Source organism: Microtus pennsylvanicus, chromosome 7 (genome assembly GCF_037038515.1).
Source record: "Microtus pennsylvanicus isolate mMicPen1 chromosome 7, mMicPen1.hap1, whole genome shotgun sequence".
Taxonomy (NCBI): Eukaryota; Metazoa; Chordata; class Mammalia; order Rodentia; family Cricetidae; genus Microtus; species Microtus pennsylvanicus.
In genome coordinates, this window is record NC_134585.1 from 62,872,063 (window position 1) to 62,897,586 (window position 25,524).

At 38.9% G+C, this 25,524-nt stretch overlaps 1 protein-coding gene and 1 long non-coding RNA gene across 3 annotated transcripts in view; one reads left to right on the forward strand and one right to left on the reverse strand.

Moving 5' to 3' along the window:
* The window catches only part of LOC142854763 (uncharacterized), a 38,790-nt gene extending 27,575 nt beyond the window's left edge, over positions 1 to 11,215 (forward strand). The window contains exon 3 of the long non-coding RNA XR_012911366.1: positions 10,930 to 11,215. This is a non-coding gene — a long non-coding RNA (uncharacterized LOC142854763). The remainder of the gene's footprint in view (positions 1 to 10,929) is intronic.
* Positions 11,216 to 12,628: 1,413 nt separating this feature from the next.
* LOC142854762 (uncharacterized) overlaps positions 12,629 to 25,524 on the reverse strand; it is a 32,576-nt gene continuing 19,680 nt past the window's right edge. The window contains exons 2-6 of one of the 2 annotated variants that reach the window (XR_012911365.1): positions 24,808 to 24,934; positions 24,545 to 24,605; positions 23,327 to 23,401; positions 17,522 to 23,210; positions 12,629 to 17,391 (exon numbers count right to left, since the gene is read on the reverse strand). Coding sequence is in view for 1 of the 2 variants with exons in the window: in XM_075980984.1 (XP_075837099.1) it covers positions 22,325 to 23,210; positions 23,327 to 23,401; positions 24,545 to 24,605; positions 24,808 to 24,934 (1,149 nt within the window). In the remaining variant the exon portion in view is untranslated. Of the gene's footprint in view, positions 23,211 to 23,326; positions 23,402 to 24,544; positions 24,606 to 24,807; positions 24,935 to 25,524 lie in introns of both variants that reach the window. The other variant, XM_075980984.1, reaches the window with a different exon arrangement.

Genomic DNA, 25,524 nt, shown 5'->3' on the forward strand with positions numbered 1-25,524 from the left:
ACATCATAATACTGATTCATCTTGTTCACAAGGATCATTGACCTCACATTTTATTTAGTTCTTTTATGTTTTCATAGTATGTAAAAGATTTTATTTAATTCTTTTTTATTTTCACAATATATGAAAGATATACTAATATTGTATAAATATTACTTTGGGGTCACACAGGTGGTTTAGCACATATTTTTCTTGGGGATGGCCTGTGATCAGATCCCAATGCCCAAATCAGGAGGCTCATAACTACCTGGAACTGTAGATCCAGAGGATCTAACACACTCTTCTATGTGGTGTCATAGATACATAGACGACATTCTCTTTCTGACACACAAACACATATAAAAAATGGAATATTTTAACTTGCCAAAAGCACTTATAGCTTGTAAAGGAAACAGAGCAAAATACATTGCTTTATGTGTATAATAAAAATCACACAACTTGGTAGCCTTAAAATGAGGGTTTTGCTATAAGAATGAACCTGAGAATATTGTATTTTGGAGGAAGGCAGATGATAACAGGACTGAGGATATCAAAAGCCATTGTAAACTACACAGATCTTAACAGACCATTCCAGGAAAAACTGGAATATGAGAGTGCTGAGAATAATTCAGTCAAGGTCATGTGGATTCAGTGGGAAATAAACTCCATGAAATTTAGGCTAGAGTTCATATGGTAGTTTGAATGAAAATGGTCCTCATAGAGTTATATATTTGAGTGTTTGCTCCTGATTTGTGGAACTAATTAGTAAAAATTAGGGGATACGGTATGGTAGGAGATGGTGTGTCACTGGAAATGGGCTCTCCCTTTCTGCCTGTAGAGCAGTGTGTAAACTTTCAGTTCCATGCTTGCCTACTGCTATCTTTCCTGTCATGGCAATTCCCTCTCTGCTTCCTTATCCTTAGTGTATAGGAAGGCAACTGATTTTTTGGAGTTGATCTTGTATCTTGCCCCATTACTAAAGGTGTTTATCAGCTCTAGGAGTTCTTTGGTAGAGTTTTTGGGGTCGCTTATGTATACTATCATATCATCTGCAAATATTGAAAGCTCAACTTCTTTCTTTCCAATATGAATCCCCTTGATCCCCTTATGTTGTCTTATTGCTAGAACTTCAAGCACTATATTGAAGAGGTATGGAGAGAGTGGATATCCTTGTCTTGTTTCTGATTTTAGTGGGATGGCTTTGAGTTTTTCTCCATTTAATTTAATGTTAGCTGTTAGCTTGCTGTAAATAGCTTTTATTATATTTAGGTATGACCCTTGTATCCCTAATCTCTCCAAGACCTTTATCATAAAGGGGTGTTAAATTTTGTCGAATGCTTTTCAGCATCTAATGAAATGTTCATATGGTTTTTTCTTTCAGTTTGTTTATATGGTGGATTGCATTGATAGATTTGTGTATGTTGAACTAGCCCTGCATCTCTGGAATGAAGCCTACTTGATCATAATGGATAACTTTTCTAATGTGTTCTTGGATTTGGTTTGCCAGTATTTTTGCTTCGATATTCATGAGTGAGATAGGCCTGTAATTCTTTTTCTTGGTTGGGTCTTTGGGTGGTTTTGGTATCACGGTAACTGTAGCTTCATAAAAGGAATTTGGCAATGACTCTTCTGTTTCTATATTGTGAAATACATTAAGGAGTATAGGAATTAGCTCTTCTTGGAAGTTCTGGTAGAATTCTGCATTGAAACCATCTGGTTCTGGGCTTTTTGTGGAAGGGAGGTCAAGTACCTTATAAAGGTAAACCCATCAGACTTACCCGGACTTCTCTATGGAAACCATGAAAGCCAGAAGGTCCTGGATAGAGGTACTGCAGAAACTAAGAGACCATGGATGCAAATCCAAACTACTATACCCAGCCAAGCTATTGTTCACTATCAATGGAGAAAACAAGACATTCCAAGATAATAACAAAATTAAACAATACGTAGCCACAAATACAGCCCTACAGAAAGTAATAGAACCAATATCGCAACCCAAGGAATCCAACATTGCCAATACTGCCTACAATAACTCAGGCATCTAGCGACTCTTCACCAGCACAACTTAAAGAAGGGAGACACACAAAATCTACTACCAAAACCAATAAGAATAATCGGAGTAAACAACCACTGGTCATTAATTTCACTTAATATTAATGGTCTCAATTCACCCATAAAAAGGCACAGGCTAAGGGATTGGATATGAAAACAGGATCCAACATTATGCTGTTTGCAAGAAACACATCTGAACCACAAAGACAGGCATCGACTCAGAGTAAAGGGTTGGGAAAAGGTGCTTCAAGCAAATGGTCCTAAGAAAAAAGCAGGTGTGGCCATACTAATTTCTAACAAAACTGACTTCAAACTAGAATCAATCAGAAGAGATCGAGATGGACACTTTATACTCATAACAGGAACAATTCATCAGGATGACGTCTCAATCCTGAATATCTACGCCCCTAATATAAAAGCACCCACTTATGTAAAAGAAATATTACTAGAACTCAAGGCAGACATCAAACCACACACACTAGTAGTAGGAGACTTCAACACACCTCTCTCTCCAATGTACAGGTCAATCAGACAGAAACCTAATAGAGAATTAAGAGAATTATTGGAGGTAATGAAGCAAATGGGCTTAACAGACATCTATAGAACACTCCACCCAAAAAGGAAAGAATATACCTTCTTCTCTGCAGCTCATGTAACCTTCTTGAAAATTGACCACATGCTCAGAAACAAAGGAAACCTCCACAGATACAAAAAAATATCAGTGTCCACCTGTGTCTTATCAGATCACCATGGATTAAAGTTAGAAGGCAACAACAATGCTATCCCCAGAAAGCTGACAAACTCATGGAAACTGAGCAGTCAACTACTGAACCACACCTAGGTCAAGGAAGAAATCAAGAAAGAAATTAAAGTCTTCCTTGAATTTAATGAAAATAAAGAGACAACATACTCAAACCTATGGGACATGATGAAAGCAGTGCTAAGAGGAAAGTTCATAGCACTAAATGCCCACTTAAAGAAAACGGAGAAAGCATACATTGGGGACTTAACAGCCTACCTGAAAGCTTTAGAAAAAAAAGAAGCCGACGCGCCCAGGAGGAGCAGAAGACTGGAAATAATCAAACTGAGGGCAGAAATCAACAAAATAGAAACACAGAAAACAATCCAAAGAATCAATGAAACAGAAAGTTGGTTCTTGGAGAAAATCAACAAGATCGACAAACCTCTATCCAAACTGATTAAACAAGAGAGAGAGAACACACAAATAAATAAGATCAGAAATGAAAGGGGGAACATAACCACAGACACAGAGGAAATTCAGAGAATCATTAGATCTTACTACAAAAGGCTGTATGCCACAAAACTGGAAAATGCAAAAGAAATGGACATTTTTTTGTGCTAATTTTTTGGGAGAAATTAATAGCAACTATCCCAGAAGTGGTAGACTTAACCTCATAAAGAGAACTTCTTGGATTCTTCCTAGAATTGTACATGATCCTCCAATAACTGGAGCCCGTACGTTCTATACTGATGCAAATAAATCAGGGAAAGCAGGTTACAAGTCAGATGAATTGAGTAAGGTGGAACAAAGCCCTTATAATTCTGTCCAGAAGGCAGAATTATATGCCATTCTCATGGTGCTAAGGGATTTTAAAGAACCTCTTAATATAGTTACAGATTCACAATATGCAGCAAGAGTTATCTTGCATATTGAAACTGCTGAATTTATACCAGATGACACAGAGTTGACTTCATTGTTTATCCAGGTACAAGACATAAGCAGGAACAGGCTTTGTCCTATATACATAACATACATCTGGTCCCATACAGGTCTGCCTGGTCCTCTAGCACAAGGCAACATTGAGATTGATCAATTATTGATTGGAAGCGTGTTGCAGGCCTCAGAATTTTATAAGAAGCATCATATCAATAGTAAAGGCCTAAAGAAAGAATTTTCCATTACATTGCAACAAGCTAAGGACATTATAAAGATATGTCCTACTTCTTCTTTCTATAATCAAACACCGTTGCCTGCAGGCTATTTCTCCCACTTGAAGGAGATTCCACTCTTTGGTGATGAATAGGAATCTTATTTCCTAATCACCTAGACTGCCTTGGACAGAAAACATAGTCAAAACCAGAAAACAGGGGCTGAAGAAATAGCTCAGCAGTTTGAAGTACTGAAGAGTCTTGCAGAGCATTCAGGATGCATTCCAGTATACACACGGTGGTTCATCTATCTGTCAGTTCATTTCCAGGAGATTTTGATACTTTCTTTCTGCCTCCCTCACCACTACTGTGGGAGCACATTTTTCTCCTTCAGCCAAAAGCCTTTAAGATACCATCCCACTTGGGCATAGTCTCCTATACTGTAAAAGCAGCTGTAAATGTGTGCCCACTCTCTTGCTTCCAGCTCCCGCTTCCGGCTGCTAGACTCTGTTCCTGTTTACACATAGGACTGTTGTCTAAGACAGTGATCTGTAAGTTTTCCCCTTAAATAAATAACCCTTTTGTTATTTATAATTCTGAACTGGTGTGGGATTGTTTTGTGTCTTATGTCACCATCTGGCACCCAACGTTTGGTTTTAGAACAGTTCCACCAGCTCTGCTACCCACTGCCAGCTTGAAGTACACCCAGCTAGGCATGTCAGCTGGCCATGGCCTGTGCATGGAGCCAGCAGTTCATTTGGATATAGAATTCTCATGAAGTGGCAGCTTTCTTGCTGTAGATCAGCCGGAGTTCTTTATATTATCTCATTACTTGCCTCAGAGTAGCTTCCAGTCCCCACATGCTAGCTCCAGTGTCTGCATCCCACCATACACACACACCATGCAGATATTCAGATGGGATGCGGGATTTCCTAGGTGCCTGCTGTTATCTTGTTATCCCAGTGCTCCTGTGGCTGCTGACTGATCAGTGCTCACCACAGTACACCCGGTCTGTAATTTCTATTAATAACTATCTTTTGATCTAAGCATATATTTCAGCATTTCACACTAAAACTAGATTCGACTGTGTTACCAGGCTCAGCTGGGTTAGTTTCGTATGTGGCAGGTGCCACCTACTGGCAGGTAACAGTTATTGCACCTAATCCAGCTAATTAAACGACAGGTAAGATTTATTTATTTTAATTTTTTTTTCGAGACGGGGTTTCTCGGTGGCTTTGGAGCCTGTCCTGGAACTAGCTCTTGTAGACCAGGCTGGTCTCAAACTCACAGAGATCCGCCTGCCTCTGCCTCCTGAGTGCTGGGATTAAAGGCTTGCGACACCACCGCACGGCTTTATTTTAATTTTTCAAAACATGGTTTCTCCATAGCTTTTGGTTCCTGTCCTAGAACTAGCTCTTGTAGACCAGGCTGGCCTCGAACTCACAGAGATCTGCCTGTCTCTGCCTCCCAAGTGCTGGGATTAAAGGCATGCACCACCATCGCCTGGCCACAGGTAAGATTTAATATCCTAAATATAGATCATAAATTGCTAATTTAAAAGGGCAATATGTCAGACAACCTAACTGTCCAAGGTTTCAATAGCCTCTTTACTTACACCATGTTCAAGGCTTTACAAGACTTATATGATGTCCCTTCTATATCACTATTTTTGATTCTGGGGATTACTCTTGTCCTCAATATTTTTTTTTAAAGATATGGTTTGACAATAGTGATAAGAATGAGGTATTCCTAGGAATGGTACAGTCTTTATAGACTGAATCCACACTTTTAAGAAAGAGTTTGGAAATCTGAAGAAGTATATGACTAATTTAACTAACAAAACTCAGTCAACTGAGATACTTTTGGAAATAGTACATACTGATACCAAGCTTCTTGAAAAAGAGGTTGGAAATCTGAAGGAGGATACAAACAATTTAATTAACAAAACTTGGTCAACTGAGGTACTTTTGGAAATGGTACATACTGATAGTAATTTATTTAAAGAAAGATTCAGCACTTTGGAGAAGGAAATGGCCAATTTGGCACATAAAACCCAATCAATGACAGTGGGTGTTGAAACATTATTTGAGAGAATTCACACTGTTGAATGTATTTATCCGACTCTGTCAAAGGGATATGACAGATTGACTGATAGAATGTCTCTCCAGGAAGGTAATATGCATGCTATAAAGATTATGTCCAAGGATGAGACATTATCTCTACCGGACAGACTTCATACCTTGGAATCCTCAATGAGGACATTAGAGCAGAACACTAGATAAGAGATCCAAACATTACAAAAGATTTGAAAAGATTGAGGAAATTATCAAATTTGATGACCAGGAACAAAAGGTAAAAAGGCAAAATTTAACCTCATTGGTATATAAAAATCTCTGGGATGGCTTCCCCAGAGTTCTAGTAATAACATCAGAAAAAGTATCTGGCCCCAAGCACCTTGAATTTGTCAAAGAATGTACATAAGAGCCCATATGTAGGGGCTGGAGAGATGGCTCAGTGGTTAAGAACATTGCCTGCTCTTCCAAAGGTCCTGAGTTCAATTCTCAGCAACCACATGGTGGCTCACAACAACCTGTAATGAGGTCTGGTGCCCTCTTCTGGCTAGCTGTATACATAATAAATAAATATTCTTTAAAAAAAGATCCTATATGTATGACCGATCTGAAGGAAATTAAACAAGCAATTGTAGCTTATGGACTACATTTGTCCTTTGTTAGGGAAATGGTCAAAATATGGACTTTTCAGTAGCAAAGCAATGGCTCAAGATTGGACTCGGTTAATCTCAGCTGTTCAAGAAGGTGGACCACAACTACTTTGGAGGTGCTTTTTTAAAGAGGAGGTGAGAATTTTAGAGTAAAAAGAAAAAGAAAAAAAAAACTTGAGATTTCCCTAGATCAAATTCTAGGTGAAGGACTTTACTCTGATCGTCAGGATCAAGCTCTTTATGATGACCACACCTTGTCCCTATGTAGCACAGCAGCTTTAAAGGCTTGGGACAGGAGTCAGGAACCAGAAAAGATAGTTGAATCATATCTTAGGGTTAAACAGGGTTAGAGAGAACCATTTAGTGACTTTGTAAGGACTAACTAGGGTTGTACGAATAGGGGTAACTGACCCAGAAGCTAGACGTATAATGATGAATCTTTGGCCTATGAGAATGCCAACGTAGAGTGATAAAAGGATCTTTGGGCCTTTAAATATCAGATCAGCACCCATGGATGAATGGGTCTTGCATACAATGAATGTCAAGACACTTGACTATGGTACTGAAGCTTGGTTAGGAGAAGCAATTTCCAATGGTAAGACATCAAAATACTAAATGCTTTAATTGTGGTAGAACGGGACATCTGAGAAGGGATTGTAGACAATGGATTCCTAGAAATAATGTCTCCTCTGGGAATGTCAGAAATAGGAGGACTCAGCCTTCATGTATATGTAGCAGGCAAGGCAAAGGCTGACATTGGACCAATGAATGTTGGTCAGTGATAGAGAGGACAACCCGATACCATCAGAAAAATGTCACGGGGGGGGGGCTTCTCGCAAGCCCCCATGGCGAATGTGATCCAGTCATTCCCAGTTATTGTGGAGGATGTGTCTCGCGAGGAAAATTTAAAAATCCAATGCCTGCTGTAAAAAGTGACACTGGTCTGAATGATGGGTTAAATGTGGAGGATGAGTAAAAATCTCAAGTAGGACAGAGAAAACATATATTCTTACAGACTTCTATAAATGATCAAAGACCAAAGCTAAGAGTTTGTATAAATGGCATTTTTATTGAAGGCTTATTAAACATGGGTGCGGATGGATCATTACTCCAGAATCTTGGCATCCAAATTGGCCTCTTCAGGAGGTAAGATATTCAGTTCTTGGGAGTTGGAACCTATCTCAGCTAAAATAAAGCACGAGATGGGTTGAATGCATATGGCCAGAAGGGCAAATAGAAAGACTAAGGGCATATGTAGCCAATAGTGCAGTGAACTTGTAGGGTCATGACCTATTGCAGCAATGGAATACACAGTTTAACTCTCCTGCAGCCCCTAAAACTTATGTTTCTGAGGAAAATATTAGAAGATATTATAGACAATGGACACCAGCCATTCAGGATGTACAAGAACACAAGGCAATTGATAAATCTTCAGAGGTACCAACAGCCCTGCATTTAAAATGGTTAACTGAGAAACCAATATGGGTTAAGCAGTGGCCTCTAGCTGAGGAAAAATTGCAGGCTTTAAAACAGCTGGTACAAGTGTGACTAGATGCTCTAAATATAGAAGAATCTACCAGCCCTTGGAATTTTCCTGTATTTGTTGTTATAAAAGAAATCTGGAAAAAAGACAATGGTGACAGATCTAAGCGCTATCAACAAAATTATTCAACCCATGGGCCCTTTACAATCTGGAATTCCTTTGCCTTCTCTGGTACTAAAGGGATGGCCTCTCATAGTTATTGATTTAAAGGATTGTTTCTTCACTATACCTTTACAAGAAAAGGATAGAGAAAAATTTGTCTTCACAGTACCTACTTATAATAATTCTCAGCCTACTAGGAAATATAAATGGACCATCCTCCCACAGGAAATGCTCAATAGCCCCACCAATGGGGCCAATAGTTTGTCAGCCAGCCATTGGAAATGATACATAAGCAATTTCCTAAGTCTACCATTAAGTGGATGATATTTTGTTATCTCTTTCAAATACAGATACTTTAGAAAGGATGTTTGAGGAAGTAAAGAAAGTCTTGCCTCAATGGGGATTACAAATTGCTTCTGAAAAGATTCAAAAAGGAGATTCTGTTACTTACCTAGGTTACAGAATAGGTTTACAAAAAGTTAGAACACAAAAGTCACAAATTAGGAGAGACCGCATATGGACTCTTAATGACTTTCAAAGATTATTAGGAGACATTTCCAGTCTACAACCAGCTGTTGGGATAACACCTGATCTAAAAATTCATTTAAACAAAACTTTAGATGGTAACAAAGACTTGAAGTGTCCCTGAGATTTAACAGCTGAAGCAGAAAAGGAATTGATGATTGTTGAGGAGAAATTACGGGAGGTACATGTGGATAAGGTGAATTCAAATCTTAATTGTATTCTAGTCATATTGCCTTCTGGAATTTCTCCTACAGAAATTTTAATGCAGAGGGATGATATTATCATAGAATGGAACTTTTTACCGCATAAACCAAGTGAAAAATTAAAAACTTATATGGGAAAGGTCTCTGAATTAATTATAAAAGGTAAATTGAGACTTCGTCAATTAGCAGGTATAGACTCAACAGAGATTATTAGTGCCTTCTACTGCTGAAGAAATAAAAAAGTTATAGGAAGACAATGAACCCTGGCAAAGGGCTTGTGCTAATTTTGGGAGAGAAATTAGTAGCAATTATCCCAAAAGTGATAGACTTAACCTTATAAAGAGAACTTCTAAGATTCTTCCCCAAATTGTACATGATGCACCAATAACTAGAGCCTGTGCATTTTCACTGATGCAAATAAATCAGGGAAGGCTGGTTACAAACCAGAAGAATTAAGTAAGGTGGAACAAAGCCTTTATAATTCTGTCCAGAAGGCAGAATTATATGCTATTCTTATAGTGCTAAGGGATTTTAATGAACCTCTTAATATAGTTACTGATTTACAATATATAGAAAGAGTTGTCTTGCACATTGAAACTGATTAATTTATATCAGATGAAATGGAATTGACTTCATTATTCATCCAGGTGCAAGACATAATCAGGAATAGGCTTTGTCCTATATACATAACACACATCCAATCCCATACAGGTCTGCCAGGTCCTTTAGCACAAGATAATGCAGAAATTGATCAATTATTGATTGGAAGTGTATTGCAGGCCTCTGAATTTTAATAAAAAACACCATGTCAACGGCAAATGTTTAAAGAAAGGGTTTTCTATTACATGGCAACAAGCCAAGGAGATTATAAAGAGGTGTCCTATTTGGTCTTTCTATAATCAAGCACCATTGCCTGCAGGGAGTAACCCAAAAGGTATTCAAAGGGAATGAGATCTGGCAGATGGATATGTTCCACTTTATGAAATTTGATAAATTAAAATATGTACACCACACCATAGACACATACTCAGGTTTTCAATGGGGAACTTCCTTGAGCTCAGAAATGACTGATTCAATAATCACACAATTATTGGAAGTATGGCCATCATGGGTATACTTGCACAAATAAAGACAGACAATGGTCTGGCATAGGAAAATGAAGTAATTTTTTTTCCTTTGCTTATTATAATATAAAGCACATTACAGGTATACCAAATAATCCTGTAGGTCAGGCAGTTATAGAAGGGTCAAATCATACTATAAAGGACAAACAGAAAGAACAAACAGGAAGGGACTGAAAATACCCCCAGAAATAGATTTCATAATGCTTTATTAACCTTGAATTTTCTTAACGCTAACGAGAAAGGAACAACAGCAGCAGAGAGGCATTGGATAATGCAAAAAAAAAAAACTTCTGAATTGAATCAAGCAGTATATTTCAAGGATGTGTTAACCTCACAATGGAAACCAGGAGATGTACTGCATTCGGGAAGGGATTTCACTGGTGTGGGACAATTCTATATTCTGTCAATTATGTTTTAAATAAATGCTGATTGGCCAGTAGCCAGGCAGAAAGTATAGGTGGGACAACCAGACAGGAAGTAGAGGCGGGTAAAGGAGAATTCAGGGAAGGAGGAAGCCCATTTTTCTGTAGTCCTGTCCAGACATCAAAGAAACAGGATGCGACCTACCCTGCTAAAAAAGGTACTGAGCCATGTGGCTAACATAGATAAGAATAATGGGTTAATATAAGTTATATTAGCTAATACAAAGCCTGAGCTAATGGGCCAATAAGTTTTATAACTTATGGAGACCTCTGTGTGATTTTCTTTGTGGCTTACTGTCTGTGGAAACTGGGAAGGACAGAAACCCCAACAAGCAGCCCCTCATGTTACATTTCCCTCTTGTTTCCACAGGAGAAGAAAAATTATGTATACCATCAAAATTAATAAAGACTCACTTGAAAAAGAAGAAAACTCTTGAGAGAAATGACAGCTCAGCTCATCCACAACAGTGACAACCATACTGGTGGTGAGAAAAACTCGTAACTGTTAGGGCAGGGTTCTGCTCTTATCTTTGCAGAAAACATCAAAAATTCAAGACACCCTGGATGTTTGAATGCTGATAGAAGGAAAAATAACTATCCACTAAGGAGCATCTAGAAAACAGAATATGGATTATGAATCCAGGTACTGGTTAGACTTACATTCACACACACACACACACACAAACACACACACACACACTCAGCTGGCTTTGGAGTTAGACAATGGCTCTCTACTTCTCTAAATCCAAGCATGCTGTTAAAAGAAACCTTCAGAGTTTCTGCTTCATATTGGGAGTCCATCTGGTATTAGACAGAAGGAAGACTTTAGGAAAAATTTTACTTTTTCCATGCCTATTTTGTCTATATCATATTCTTCACTGAATGTATGTTTATATGAATGATGTTAAAGTTTTCCACAATCAACAATAGATTTTCCTACAGATTCTTTTCTTGCAGTAATCTCTTGAAATTTCAAGGAAGAAGGGGCCCCCCAACAACAACTCCAGATAGTTCAGATGACATAATGATGCTGACAGCGTTACGTAAGACCACTCTTTTTGGTTACCAGCTGCTGAAATGGTGTACCTTCTCATGGCATTCTGGCCAGAACTCCAAATAAGAACTTTAAAAAAAATTATTGACTGCTCAGAAATTGTTTGCAACTATACTAGACAGTGACTTTGAAACTTAATCATCACTTTACTTTCGCAGGATACCATTAAGAGACCATCAACCCTATGACAGCGGGAAGCAATTTTAGAAGATGACATCCCCTACCCTAAAAAAGTTTGTCCATAGGGTTGAGAACACTGTTTAGGGGTTGTTGATTATCACTTGTACTAGATGGAGGGTTGGGGTGAAAACTATGTTTGTTAAAAAAAAAAAGAGGGGGATAGTAATAAAGGGTAATAAAATGAATACTTATGAGCTATTATTTATGGGTAATTTACATTGGTATAGTTTTTTATATTGCTACAAGTTCAAATTATATTTGTTATTTTTGTTTATATTATTTGTACACCTATACAAAGTTATTCTGTCAGATTGTATATATGCATGTTTTTTATCTCTGTTTAGGAATTTTGTATATTGATACAACTTTTAGGATATATTTTAATATTGTATTATAACTCCTACCTCTGATCAAGATACTTATAGAACTGGGTACACAGACAAACTTACAGGCAAAATGCCCAATGACTAAAACCAATGGTTGTGTGTGTGTGTGTTTAGAGAGACAACTCTCAGAATAAAACACATTTCTCATTTTTCTAGCCAGGCACGGTTGATGGGGGAGTGTCATATATCAATCTGTTGATTTCATTGGTTAAGCAATAAAGAAACTGCTAGGCCCATTTCTATCTAGCCTCTTCTAGGCTAATTCTCACATATTAATTTAGCCCATTTCTAATCATCTGTGTAGCGCCCCTAGGTGCGCTTACCGGGAAGATTCTAGCCTATGTCCATCCTGGGTCGGAGCTTCATAGCGTGCATCTTCCCTGGAGCGGGCAGCATGGTGTCTCTCTGAAGGCGTCTGCTCTGGAGAGGAGAGCTGTCGAGTCTGCCCGGGAGCTGGGCATGGCGTCTCTGCTGAGGTGTCTGCTCCGGAGAGCAGAGCTGTGGAGTCTGACCTCACTTCCTTTTCCTCCCGGCATTCTGTTCTGTTTACTCCTCCCACCTATCTCCTAACCAATGAGAGCCAAGCAGCTTCTTTTTATTTAAACAATGACCTTCCTCCATCACACGGTGATGCATGCCTTAAATCACAGCACTCAGGATGCAGAAGCAGAAAGATCATTGTCAGTGTAGGAAAGGTTGTACAACATCAATACACACACACACACAAAACAACAGAGAAAAAGGACCATTGGAAAAATGGGACAACACCTCTTGAAGTCTTTTTTATTCTCAGCCACTGGTTTCCATATAATCCATCATTTTCAAAAACAAACATTGTTTAGCATGTTAGCTCACTCCACAATCCTAGTACCTGGGAAACAGAGGCAGACTAATCACCATGAACTCAAGGTCAGACTGGTCTAAATAGTCATTTCCATAGTAAAAGCAATCTCAAAACACAAAGACTAAAAGAGGAACACAATTTTGACTTGTGTCTTAGGCAATGTTCTATTGCTGTGCAGAACCATGAACATGAACACAGAAATTCTTGGTGGTTTTTTTTTTTTTTTTTTTTTTTTTTTTTTTTTTTTTTGCTTTTTTGAGACAGGGTTTCTCTGTGGCTTTGGAGCCTGTCCTGGAAGACCAGGCCGAACTCACAGAGATCCACCTGCCTCTTCCTCCCTAGTGCTGGGATTAAAGGTGTGCACCACTCTGGCCCTGATCTTGGCGTTATCAGCACCACGCTCTAACCAACTGAGTTAAAAGAAACTATTTAACTGGGCAATTCTTACATTTTTTTTGGAGGTTTAGTCCATTATTATTGTCTTAGTTGATACTTCTTCTTTATAATATAAAAGAGGGGGATGATGGGGAATCTCTGTCAGCCAATGAACTTTAAGAGGTGAGACCAGGTTAGGGTGTGACCTTTTGGATACTCAGAGAAAAGCACAGGGCTATCAAAGGTCTCTCTCTCTCTGTGGTTCCCCTGCTACACAGCTGAGCTTGGACTTCTCCTTACTCTTCTGTTAGTTTGCCCCTTATATTAAAGAAAATTATAATTGATTTTGTCTTGGAGTTAGCCTGTATTTTACAACTCACGTTAATTCAACAGGGGAGATATTGGTCAGAGGTAGCAGTCAAAATGGCCTGGTGGCTTTTTCCAAGCTCAGCAACATGAAGAGCTCTCTACCTGCCCTTGACATCTGGACTCTTGTCTCTATACCCAGATGCCTGATTTATCTCAAGAATTACCCTTGACACAGTTCACTGCAAATGCTCCTTCCTTCCTGCCCACATAGTAATTAGGCAAATGTTCTAGCCATCTTGATAGGGCGATGCTTACTGCTATACAATAGGAGTGTGCCATTTAGTCCAATTTAGGATTTGTCCCTAGGCTTCACAAGCCTGTGTAATACTCTGGAATGAAATTGAGTTGTGTCTCTGAAGTTAGCTCCTGGAGGGCTACTGTCCAAGTATCTCTGTCACAACTTTTGCTCCTTTGACCCTGTGGATTGAAGGCTAAAGATAAGGGGAAACCTCATCCTAGTGCCATGAACACGGACTTCTGGAATCCTCAGGAAATGGTGAGCACAGCGGCTCTCCAAAATGTGGCACTTTTGGCCTGGCTGTCCCTCAGAAGACAGGCAATTATTCTATCTTCCTCTCTCCTTTCTATAATGGAAAATTCTGCTTCTCACCAGGTACTCTCTATGTTTGCTCATAGAGGGCACAGCCTGTCTCACCACTGTATATGCATGCAGGACGTGTAGTGGATGAGACTGCCACTTCTAACACCCGAGAGCAGCGAAGCAGTAGACCATATCCCAACATCTGCTTCCAGGCAACCTGTCTACTGCAGAGTAAAGCCTTTGTCTCTACCGCAGTACCCCCTCCCATCCACCGCCAGACAGATCCCGTGACAGATCCTGTGAGGGCGGAAGTAGGGGTGGGTTCTGACCAGTCCACCCAAAGGATTCATCTCTGCTGAACATATCTGCCTATGCCAGTGGCCCTGGAGAATCCTTCCCACTTCTCACAAATCCCAACCCCTCCACCTCTGCATCATTTCCCTCCCTGTGTCCTGCTGCTACCCCCCCCCCTCCAAGGGTGGCAGGCACTCCAGTGTTGGGTAAAGGATGGTGGTCAGGGAGCATGTGAACCTGGCCAGGGGTGGATTCTGCAGGGAACCGCATCCTGTTCAGCAACCTGCCACCTGGCACACTTTAACCATGGCAGTACGCTGCAAAGGATTCCAGGACAGCTGGGAACACCCAGCAGGGAAGGAGACTGGGACGGGGGCAACTGCACCTGTGGGGTGAAAACACTCTGCCCCAGATGTTACAGCTCCCTGGCCACAGTGCTTGCTAAAGCTTGTGCCACATATCCGCTGCCATGCTCTCCTCTCCTAGGAGCTACAATCCTGTTTGCAGAAGACTAAAAGACCCTCTAAAAATCTTTTCTCTATGCCTTAAAATTATTAAAATTATTCTAACTCTTCTCTCAACATTTATAAGTTGCCCATTAGGCAAGATTCAAAATCTATAAAATTTATAACAAAATGTCTCTCCCAACAAAGTTTTTGTCTATTTCTCGAGCAAACTGTGTCATTAGAAAGCTAAATGCTATTTAAATATGGCATGAAGAAATAAATGGGTTGGTATCTTTGCCTTTGGCGCCTTTGTCACTGCAGTCACTATGGGGTACCTTATGGACGCACCTCAGAATATGCCTCTGAAATCTCTAGTCATTGGATTCGGGTTTTTGGTGTAGATAACATTAAAGATTCTTCTTCCTGTTCAATTTTATTAAAAAGCTGTTTCTAAAGTTGGGGTCTGGCTCTCTCCTCTAGATTAAAACATGTTTAAAAGTTTCCTCTGTGCCCTGTGTCAGGTTGATTCTACTGGTACAGAGAGCAAAGTTGAACAGCCAAAAAAAAAAAAAAAAAAGACAGACATGGTTATGTAAACATTCTACACCTCAAGATTTATAAATTAATTGGATTGGGTTTGGTTGACAATCTATTAAATATAGACAAAAGGTCAACTTAAAACTAGTAACATAGCAACATGTGGTCTGTTGCCATCCTTGCTAGGGTTGGAGAAGACGGATGTGACTTCACCACCATATAATTAAAGGTAGCCACACGCAGTGTGCTTACGAAGGAGACAATAGGTCTCCAATATATTTTATATTAAGATGGATTTTTGTGTAATAATTCCTGTCTTGTTCTTAAACCAAGGTTTATAAATTAATCCTAGATATTAAACATTAAATAATCTATACTATTAGAGCTTGCTTTTTACCTCATGTGGATTATGGTTGTGCCCTGTTTTTTCTGACTTGAAGTAAAGAAAGGGTACCTTGTTTTTTGAGAGATCATAAATCTTTTTAAGAAGAAATTTTACATTTAAATTACAAAATACTCAATATATATTAAATACTACATATAAATGCTAAAATAATTAAATACTAAATATAAATACTATATATATGCTAAAAATAACTTTTGGATATATTTAGTATTTTTAAGGCTATAAAACATCTTAAGTCCATAAAAAGTTTTATTACAATATAATCTTTGTAAATAGGTAGATTTAACAATAAACAACCATTTTTTTTTTTAAATCAAGGTCTCAGCTAACTTCTTAGTTCTCCTCATGTATAGTTTAGGCCACATGACTCATTTTCCTCATGCTACTACTAGGTCTAGATAGTTTTCCTTGTTACCAGACTCAGAAAGATAAACTCACAAGACACACTTCTGTTGCACAAGTTCTAATTAGTATTGATAATCAAAACCCAGAGCTAGATATTGGGGCCAATGCTGAGAGATCTGAGAAAGAGAGGAAACAGCCACAGCCAACTCTTACCTTGCTAACTCTTCAGTTGAAAAGAGAGTGAGTTCCTATCTCCTCCTGATTATACTCATCTCTCCACCCAGTCACATCACTAGTAGCTAGCTCTGCCCTGAGATTCAGGCAAGCTTTATTTGTAGAGTACAAATAAGATATCACATAGTTCTTTTTTTTGTCTAAAATAAAAAGGGTTATAACTAATATAAGAAAAACTATATACAATAAGCACAACTGTATAAGGCAACAAATACATCAAAAATTTATAGTCCATTAGCAATTAACAAATTCAGAGAAAATACTTCATATCTATCCTACTGTGATAAGTCCAAAAGGTTGTACCTAGTTCATTTTCTATTCTAACTTGTATTACCAAAGCTATCTTTTTTTTTTTTTTTTTTGGTTTTTAAGACAGAGTTTCAGGGGCTGGAGAGATGGCTCAGCAGTTAAGAGCATTGCCTGCTCTTCCAAAGGTCCTGAGTTCAATTCCCGGCAACCACATGGTGGCTCACAACCATCTGTAATGAGGTCTGGTGCCCTCTTCTGGCCTGCAGGCATACACACAGACAGAACATTGTATACATAATAAATAAATAAATATTTTTAAGAAAAGATAGAGTTTCTCTGTGTAGCTTTAAGCTTGTACTACCTAAGGGGACCATTTTCTTTCAAATCACCGCAATTGCCATATAAAAGGGCCAAAAAAAAAAATCCCCACGAGATTTTCTTCCAGTTGCAACACATCTGTCATGGCATGGAAACCCATAAACATATTACACACACACACATACACAATGGTAATCTTTTTTAAAAAGGAAATCTCATTGCTTTTAGATTATCTAGAATTTCTAGATAATTCCCTTAGAAGGCAAAACTTCAAGATGGAATGCCACATAAAAACTGAATCATAAATAAGGAGGAATGTCAAATTATATATATATATATATATATATATATATATATATATATATATATATATATCCATAGTACACCAAACTGTTATACAATGTACAATTGGTTGCTGATTATTCTACATTATTATATCACAATGCTATATGAAAATGCTGTTTAGGGTACACAGATAATATATTCAATGGTTCTTATATCCTCTTCTATTAAGCATTTTAACATTAACATTTTTAAAATGTATTGACAAAACTGTAGACATTGGGAGTGTATCTTCTATCCTTGAATTTGTACTCAGGAGGCTGACACATGAAAATCATGAGTTCAAATGCAGCCTTGACTATTTAGTGACGCCCAGGCCTGGCTGGAACACAAACAACATCTAAAGGAAATTTGTGAAAACATAAAAAAAGAATAGTAAAAACCCACCACCTTTTCAAATGTATGATCACATACTGTCTGATATTTAAATAAACAATGAGCCACTTAGATGATGGGCACCCCATTCTATACATTTCAGCAGAATAAAATTATCACCAACTGAAAGCATAACAGAAAAACAGAAATCAGAGAATATATGAACTACCAAATAAACTTCTATAAATAGATTTGCCTCATATACAGAACACTTCAATACCAATTACAAATGCAAAATACAAGCAACACTGTGATCTCCACCATCAGACTTGAGTGAATATGGTAATGTATTTGCTTAAAGAATACAATAAATTTTTTTTCTTGAAATTAGAGATAACTGTGATGCTTAAAGTCATTATTATACTGAATTATTGTACATGAATAGGGCTAGTCTCATGTATGAGTTCTTCCCTCTTTCCTAATGTCAAGACTATATATAAAGGTTGTAAAATATTTATAGGGTTAGAGACAACCGAGTAGTTAAGACAAGTTTGTACCCAGGAACCAGGTGATTTTTTTTTTGACAACTTCCTATATATTTCCTGCTAGAAATGTAGAAAGACCACAGGGTCTCACTGTTAATAAGAGGGTGGCTCCACGAGCGCAAAGAAGTCTAATTGGGTAAGATCAAACCAAATTAAAATGCCTATCATTTTCTTAAGTATGACGCTTTTGGGTGGCCGAGCGCATGGCGGGAAGACAGGAAAGCAGGGAGCACATGCAAACCCAGAACCATGTGTTCCTCCTCTGGGAGCCCACTTAAATACCCGGTGGGAGTGGCAAATGCTGGGACTGGGAGTCCAGACCAATGCAACTTTCAGGCCAGGGGGGCTGGGATGGATGTCAGGGAGGGGCTGGGGCTATGCTCCATACTTAACACTAATCTTCTTGGGAACCATCAAGCACATGGATGTACCCAAAGACACACTGACATCATATAATAAAAATTAGAACAAATTGTTAAAAAACATTTTCATTCATAACTATTTTTCTATGTAAACATTCATTCCTGTAACCCAGATGTTGAGGCGTTGAAATGCTTACATAAAGTTTTTTTTATTTTTACTTGGTTCATCTGATAGAAAGCAAGCATGTAGGCTTTAAAATCAGAGAATACTTCTCAGTTGTTGGTATCATTTGGAATGTTTATAGAATGCCAGTCTGTAGAGGAAATATTTCACTGGTGGTAGAATTTGAGATTTTTAAATCCTCACATCAGTTGAACTTTCTGCTCCATGCTTCAGGTTAAAAATATGAGCTCTTAGCTTCCTGCTTTCGCTGTCATGGTTGGCACAAGTTGTCTCTCATGATAATCTTGTATCCCACTAGAACCATGTGCCAAACTAACATTTTATAAGTTTCCTTAGATGTTGTGTTTCATCACAGCAATAGAAAAGGCCTTACCACACATTCATAGTTTTATACTTGGATGAGTTATTTCATGTAATTGAAAAGTGTGATATTCAAAGTTTACCTTTGTCCAAATTAACAGTCCATGAAAGACAAATAAAATTTATTTTTCTCCAGAAAAATATTTTTTGTAATAAAATGTAAATTTGTTGGTTAAAGACTTTAACAAATCTCTTATATTCATGGATTCTCCCTCAGTATGAGGTCTTTAAAATCCTCAAATTCTACTGTGATATACAAAGGCTTTAACTATTAACACACTGTAAGATTTAATTTTGGATAAATTCTTTTAGGGTCAAAGACTAAGGTAATGGGTAATCACAACACTGCTTACTTACATAGGGTTACTCTCCATTATGAATTCTTTCATGACTTTGAGGATAATTGTGACATGCAAAGGTTTTTATTACATTGCTTACATTTATAGGGTTTCTCCAATATGAGATTTTTTTTTAAATTTAACAATTTCTTTATTGAATCCTTGGGAATTTCTCATCATACATCCCCAATTCTGCTCACCTTCCAGTCCAGTTGTAGCTTCACCTTATCCCTGCACAATCCTCCCACCAAAAGAAAATTAAACAATCAAACCAAAACAAAACAGGTAAGCAAAAAACAACAAAACAAAAATACCTCTTTGCTCCTTCATTTTTTCCACCTTTCCAACACCTCATTTGTCTTGGTGGTGTTTGGAGCCTTGGTGTTTCAAAGTATACCCTTTTGTCCAATCAGGTTTACTTGCAAATATTCATTGCAATGGGTCATTGGTTTTGTTCAAGGCCTCTGGGTTCTGGTATATCATCATCATTGAATCTTCACCAAAACTCCTCTTGGATATCCTACAGTTATCCCAAGTCATGGAGATCCTGAGGTATTGCTCCACAGGACCAGTCCCTTCATTAGTTCCAGTAGGTCCTAAATAGGGTAGATATTAGAGTGGGCCAACTCCAGGCCCAGCTGTGTCTGAGTAGTAGTTGAACTGGTCAGTCCAGGCAACTGGGGCTTCCTCCCTTAGGCAAGGGGTGGGTGGAACCAGCTCCCTTATGGCCAAGTTATCAGGGTAAATCCTCTTTCACCAATGGTGAGGGGTGGGGCCATCTCCCCAGAGTGCAGGTATAGGGGTAGTTCTCTTGTAATGTCCAATGAGAGACAGGACCTTCCTGGGGCAAGCCAAGTAAGTGTAGGGATGGCTCAGCATGGCCCTCTGATTTCATGACACAGTTCCTATCATCCCTTGAGATGACATGGGACAATCAACACAGAGCCCTGCTGCAGCAGGACCACAGATATTGCCCCCAGCAGGGGCTTGAGCCTAAATGACATCCTGGCTCTGGGCAGAAGCAGAGGCCACTCAAGCAAGTATGGCTCTGGTCGCGGCATGGCGACCAGACACCAGAGTCACAGATTTTGGCTTTATCCCCAGGTTTCCAAGTTGTTGGTGGCAACATAGGCCTGGGACTTTAACACAGACTCCAGCTGGGGTAGAACCACAAACCCACATATAGTCCGCAGTAGCAGCCAGGTCTGGATGTCACTATTGTTCCAGGTGGCAGTGCCACTCAGATTGGTACTTGGCACTGGGATCCTAACATAACAGATCTTTGGCATTCATATGGTCTTCCATGGTAACAGGAACCTCGGACATCAACACAGACTGTTGCTGCCGTAGGGCTGCAAATCCAGACAAGGTCCTTAGCTTCAGCTCTGGCCCAGATATCACCTGGCATTGGGTAACAGCATGAGCTGCTCAGATCTGCATGGCCCCAGCTTCAACATGAACTTAGGTGGCTGATCTGACCCTGCGAATCTACCTGGACCTTCATGGCTTCATGGGTTACGGGCTTCAACACAGACTGAGGCTATAGTAGGACCATGAAGCCAGATATAGTCCTTGGCAGCAACCTGGGTCCATATGTCACCATGTTTTCTAGTGGCAGCACAGGCCACACAGGCCAGAATGGTTGTGGCAGCAATGAAGTTCTCAAACAACATGGCTCCAGGTGGCAACCCAGACCCCAGGAATTCACATGGTCTTCCTGGCAACCAGATCCACAGAACCAGACTTGGCCCCCAGCTGTAGCCCAGGCCCAGATTTCACCAGAGATCAGTATATAACATATATATATATATATATATATATATATATATATATATATATATATATATATAACATTATAGTCCAGATGCAGCATGGCCCATGGGTACCAATATGGTTGCAGGTGGCAAACCAGACAGCAGGAAATCACACATCCTTCAGCTGCAACAGGAACAACAGTTGTCAGCTCAGATCCTGGCTGTTGTAGTGCTACGGACCCATACATGGCCCTCAGCAGCAGCTCGGGACTGGAACACACAATGGCCCCATAGGGCAGCGTAGGCCACCTAGATCAGCATGACTCTGGTGGCAGAATGGATCTTAGACACCTAGATGGCCACCAGTGGCACCGCAGATATTTGGCATTCTTGTGCCATTTTCTGGCAACAGACCCTTGCTGTGGTACTCTCCTGGGACCCAGAGATGGTCCTTGGCAGTAGCCCAAAACTGGATATCATAATGGCCCTGAGTGGTAAGAAAGCCTCCAACATCAGCCTACACCTTACCACCTTTACTTCTGTTCTTCCTTGTTTCCATAGCATATGAACCATTCACTTCTTTCTCTACCATATACTTGTTCAACATATTGGAGCCAACTGTGTGGTGCCAGGTGGGCCCTTGAATGTCTTCCTGCCACCCCAGCTCATGAGGACACAGAATGGTCTGTGGGTGGCTTGATACAACCTGCATTGAGTGGCATGAGATGGGCCCTGGATGTCTTCTGTCCAGTCAAGGTCTTAAGGACTCAAGTTGGCATGCTGGTGGTTTGTGCCCACCTGAGTCAAGTGGTATCACATGGGCACGGACATATCTTTCTGCCATGGCACAATTTGAGGAACCAGGCTGGCTTGTGTCTGCTTGAGCAGAGAGGGGTCAGATGAGCCCTGTATGTCTTTCTGCCACCCCAGGTCTTGAGGACCCAGGTTGGCCTGTGGGTGGCTTGTGCCCACCTGAACAAAGTAGCATCAGATGGGCCGTGGATGTCTTCCCCTAGTATGAGTTCTTTGATGAATCTGGAGATGAGCAGGCTGTGAAAAGGTTTTCCCACATTGCTTACATTCATAAGGTTTCTCTCCAGTATGAGTTCTTTTATGTGTTCGGAGAGCACTATGTTTTGCAAAGGCTTTCCCACATTCATTACATTCATAGGGTTTCTCTCCTGTATGAGTTCTGTTATGTGTTTGGAGACTACAGAGGTACGAAAATGCTTTCCCACATTGATTACATTTATAGGGCTTTTCTCCAGTATGAGTTCTTTCATGCATTTTAAGAGAACTACAAATTGAAAATGCTTTACCACATTGTTTACATTCATAGGGTTTTTCTCCAGTATGAGTTCTTTTATGAATCTGGAGATGAGCAGGTTGTGAAAAGGCTTTCCCACATTGCTTACACTCATAGGGTTTCTCTCCAGTATGGATTCTTTCATGTATTTTAAGATAACTATAATCTGCAAAAGCTTTCCCACATTGATTACATTGATATGGTTTCTCTCCAGTGTGAGTTCTTCTATGTATTTGGAGACTACCATGTTTTGAAAAGGCTTTACCACACTGATTACACTTATAGGGTTTCACTCCTGTATGAATTCTTTCATGTCTTTTAAGATGACTGTAATCTGCAAATGTTTTACCACACTGTTTACATTCACAGGGTTTCTCTCCAGTATGGGTTCTTTTATGAGTGTGGAGATGACTCTGTTGTGAAAACGTTTTTCCACATTCCTTACATTCATAGGGCTTTTCTCCAGTATGGACTCTTTTATGAATGTGGAGGTAACTCCGCTGTGAAAAGGTTTTACCACATTGACTACATGCATAGGGCTTCTCTTCAGTATGACTTCCTTTATGCCTGTGAAGATAATTGACATACGTAAATGCTTTACAACATTCATTACGTTGATGCATGTTTTTCTATCTGTATGACTTAATTTGACAGTTTGGTACAATGGTAAAGAAGAGTCAGACCTTAAGATTTTACCAGGTTGTTTACATTCATAGGGCTCCTCTTCATTGTGGGTTCCTTTGTGTGCTTCAAGATACCTGTGATATTAAGAGCACTTAGTACATGGCTCACATTAATAGCATTTTTATGTGAGTTTTTTCACGTAATTGAAGAGAACTGGAAGAACTCAGAGTTACACACTGATTACATTAATAACAGTGAATCACACATTTGCAAACTGAACCAGGACAAACAGAAGAATTCCCACTTTTTGTATTCAGAATTTTCCGTGGTATGAGTTAATATATTTCAGATGAAGTTTGAAAAAAATAATTGTAAACTTATTTCACATTCATAAAGTCTACTCAAAGTGGGGACTATTGCATATCTTCTAATTGTTAAAGGGGGGGAAGTACATTGCTATTCTTTCTTTATTCTTTAGGCATACATGGCTTCTTTCAAGAGTGACATATAATATACCAATAAAGACAGAGCAAACTAAAGTTTCCATATTGCACCATGACAGCTAAATTTTTTGTTCCTCATGGAGAAATGCTATTAAAGTTTCTCCACAATAACCTTCTTAACTCTCATAAATTGCCACACTCACAATAATTTGGTAACTCACCACAAGAACATGAGTAGCACTAACTTTACTAGGGATTATTTGCTTATTAGATGACTTTAACATGTACTTATGATCAGGTATGTGTTTTGCTATATCACCATGGTACGGAACTAAATTGATTGATAGACCTATAGCCTAGCTTTCATGGAGCTATAATTAAAATGGTGATATTTGTTAATGCATTGTTTCTTTCCTTTCTTCTTCTTTTTTTCTTTTTCTTTTCTTTTTTTCAGACAAGCCCAGTAGTGTTTTCTTTCTTAGAAGAATGCCTTGTAAACTTGACGTTTAGGTACATAGTGTTGTCAGAATTTAATAATCATCAATACACTTAAAGGTGTGCTTATTTAGAAGTTGCTTTTCTTTAAAATTTCTAAGGCACATTAAAATTCTTCTGTAGGACATCTGTTTTAGCGTGCACATGAAAATTACCTTTCATGCCGGGCGATGGTGGCGCACGCCTTTAATCCCAGCACTCGGGAGGCAGAGGTAGGCGGATCTCTGTGAGTTCGAGACCAGCCTGGTCTACAGAGCTAGTTCCAGGACAGGCTCCAAAGCCACAGAGAAACCCTGTCTCGAAAAACCAAAAAAAAAAAAAAAAGAAAAAGAAAATTACCTTTCATGTCTTCTAAATCTTTGACAATGTTCTTCAATATTACGGTCTTCCCATTTATAGCCTAAAATTTAGAACCAGAAAATGCATGATGTATTACTGGAAATTATGCAAACTTTAAGTTACTATATTCAGTGACCATAAGAATCATGCCTGATTTATTCACCTCATTCTTCAGCTTTTTCAGACTCAGTTATAGAAGAGCATAAATAACCAAGACATAGTTGTCTCCTTATTTTAAATGTTTAAGGGAAAATCGGTCTTACCTAGAGCAGTAAGGTTACTGTAGGTCTCCAGCATCACATCTTTGTAGAGAATTTTCTGGGAAGGTTGCAGCAAAGCCCATTCTTCGCAAGAGAAGTGGATGTGCACATCATCATAGGTTATTGCATTCTGAAATATCCCATACATATGTACAACAGAAAGTGTGATACTGATCACAATGTCAATGTATACATCTTTGACAATAGCATAATTATTGTGTTTCATACTTATTCCATTACAGAGAGGATTTTTTCCTAGAAAGAAACTGAAAAGGAGGTTCAGATATGTCATTTCTTTGCCCTTTGAAAAGGATTTACCCTTCCAAGAGAAATGACTATTAACAGACATATAGAGACAAGGAGAAAAAAAAAGATTAGGTATGCATCAGAGAAACTGAATGAACAATTGCTAGCTACAAAAAGATGTTTACTCATTTTGGTATATACTGTCTCATGCCTTTAATCCTACCACTCAGGAGGCAAGGGCAGATGAGTCTCATTAGTTAGAGGCCTGTCTGTTCTATGTAATGACAAGACAGCCAAAGGTTCCTACAAAGAGATATGCATTCATTTCAGTTCTGCACTCATTTCCAGAAACCTGAACTGTCATAGTTTAAATTGTAAGATGAATAAGATTTTACTAAAAGGGAATGAATGTTTAAAACCATTAGAGATGGACAAGCATTGTAAACAGAAATAATGAAAAAAAGGAAAAAAGAA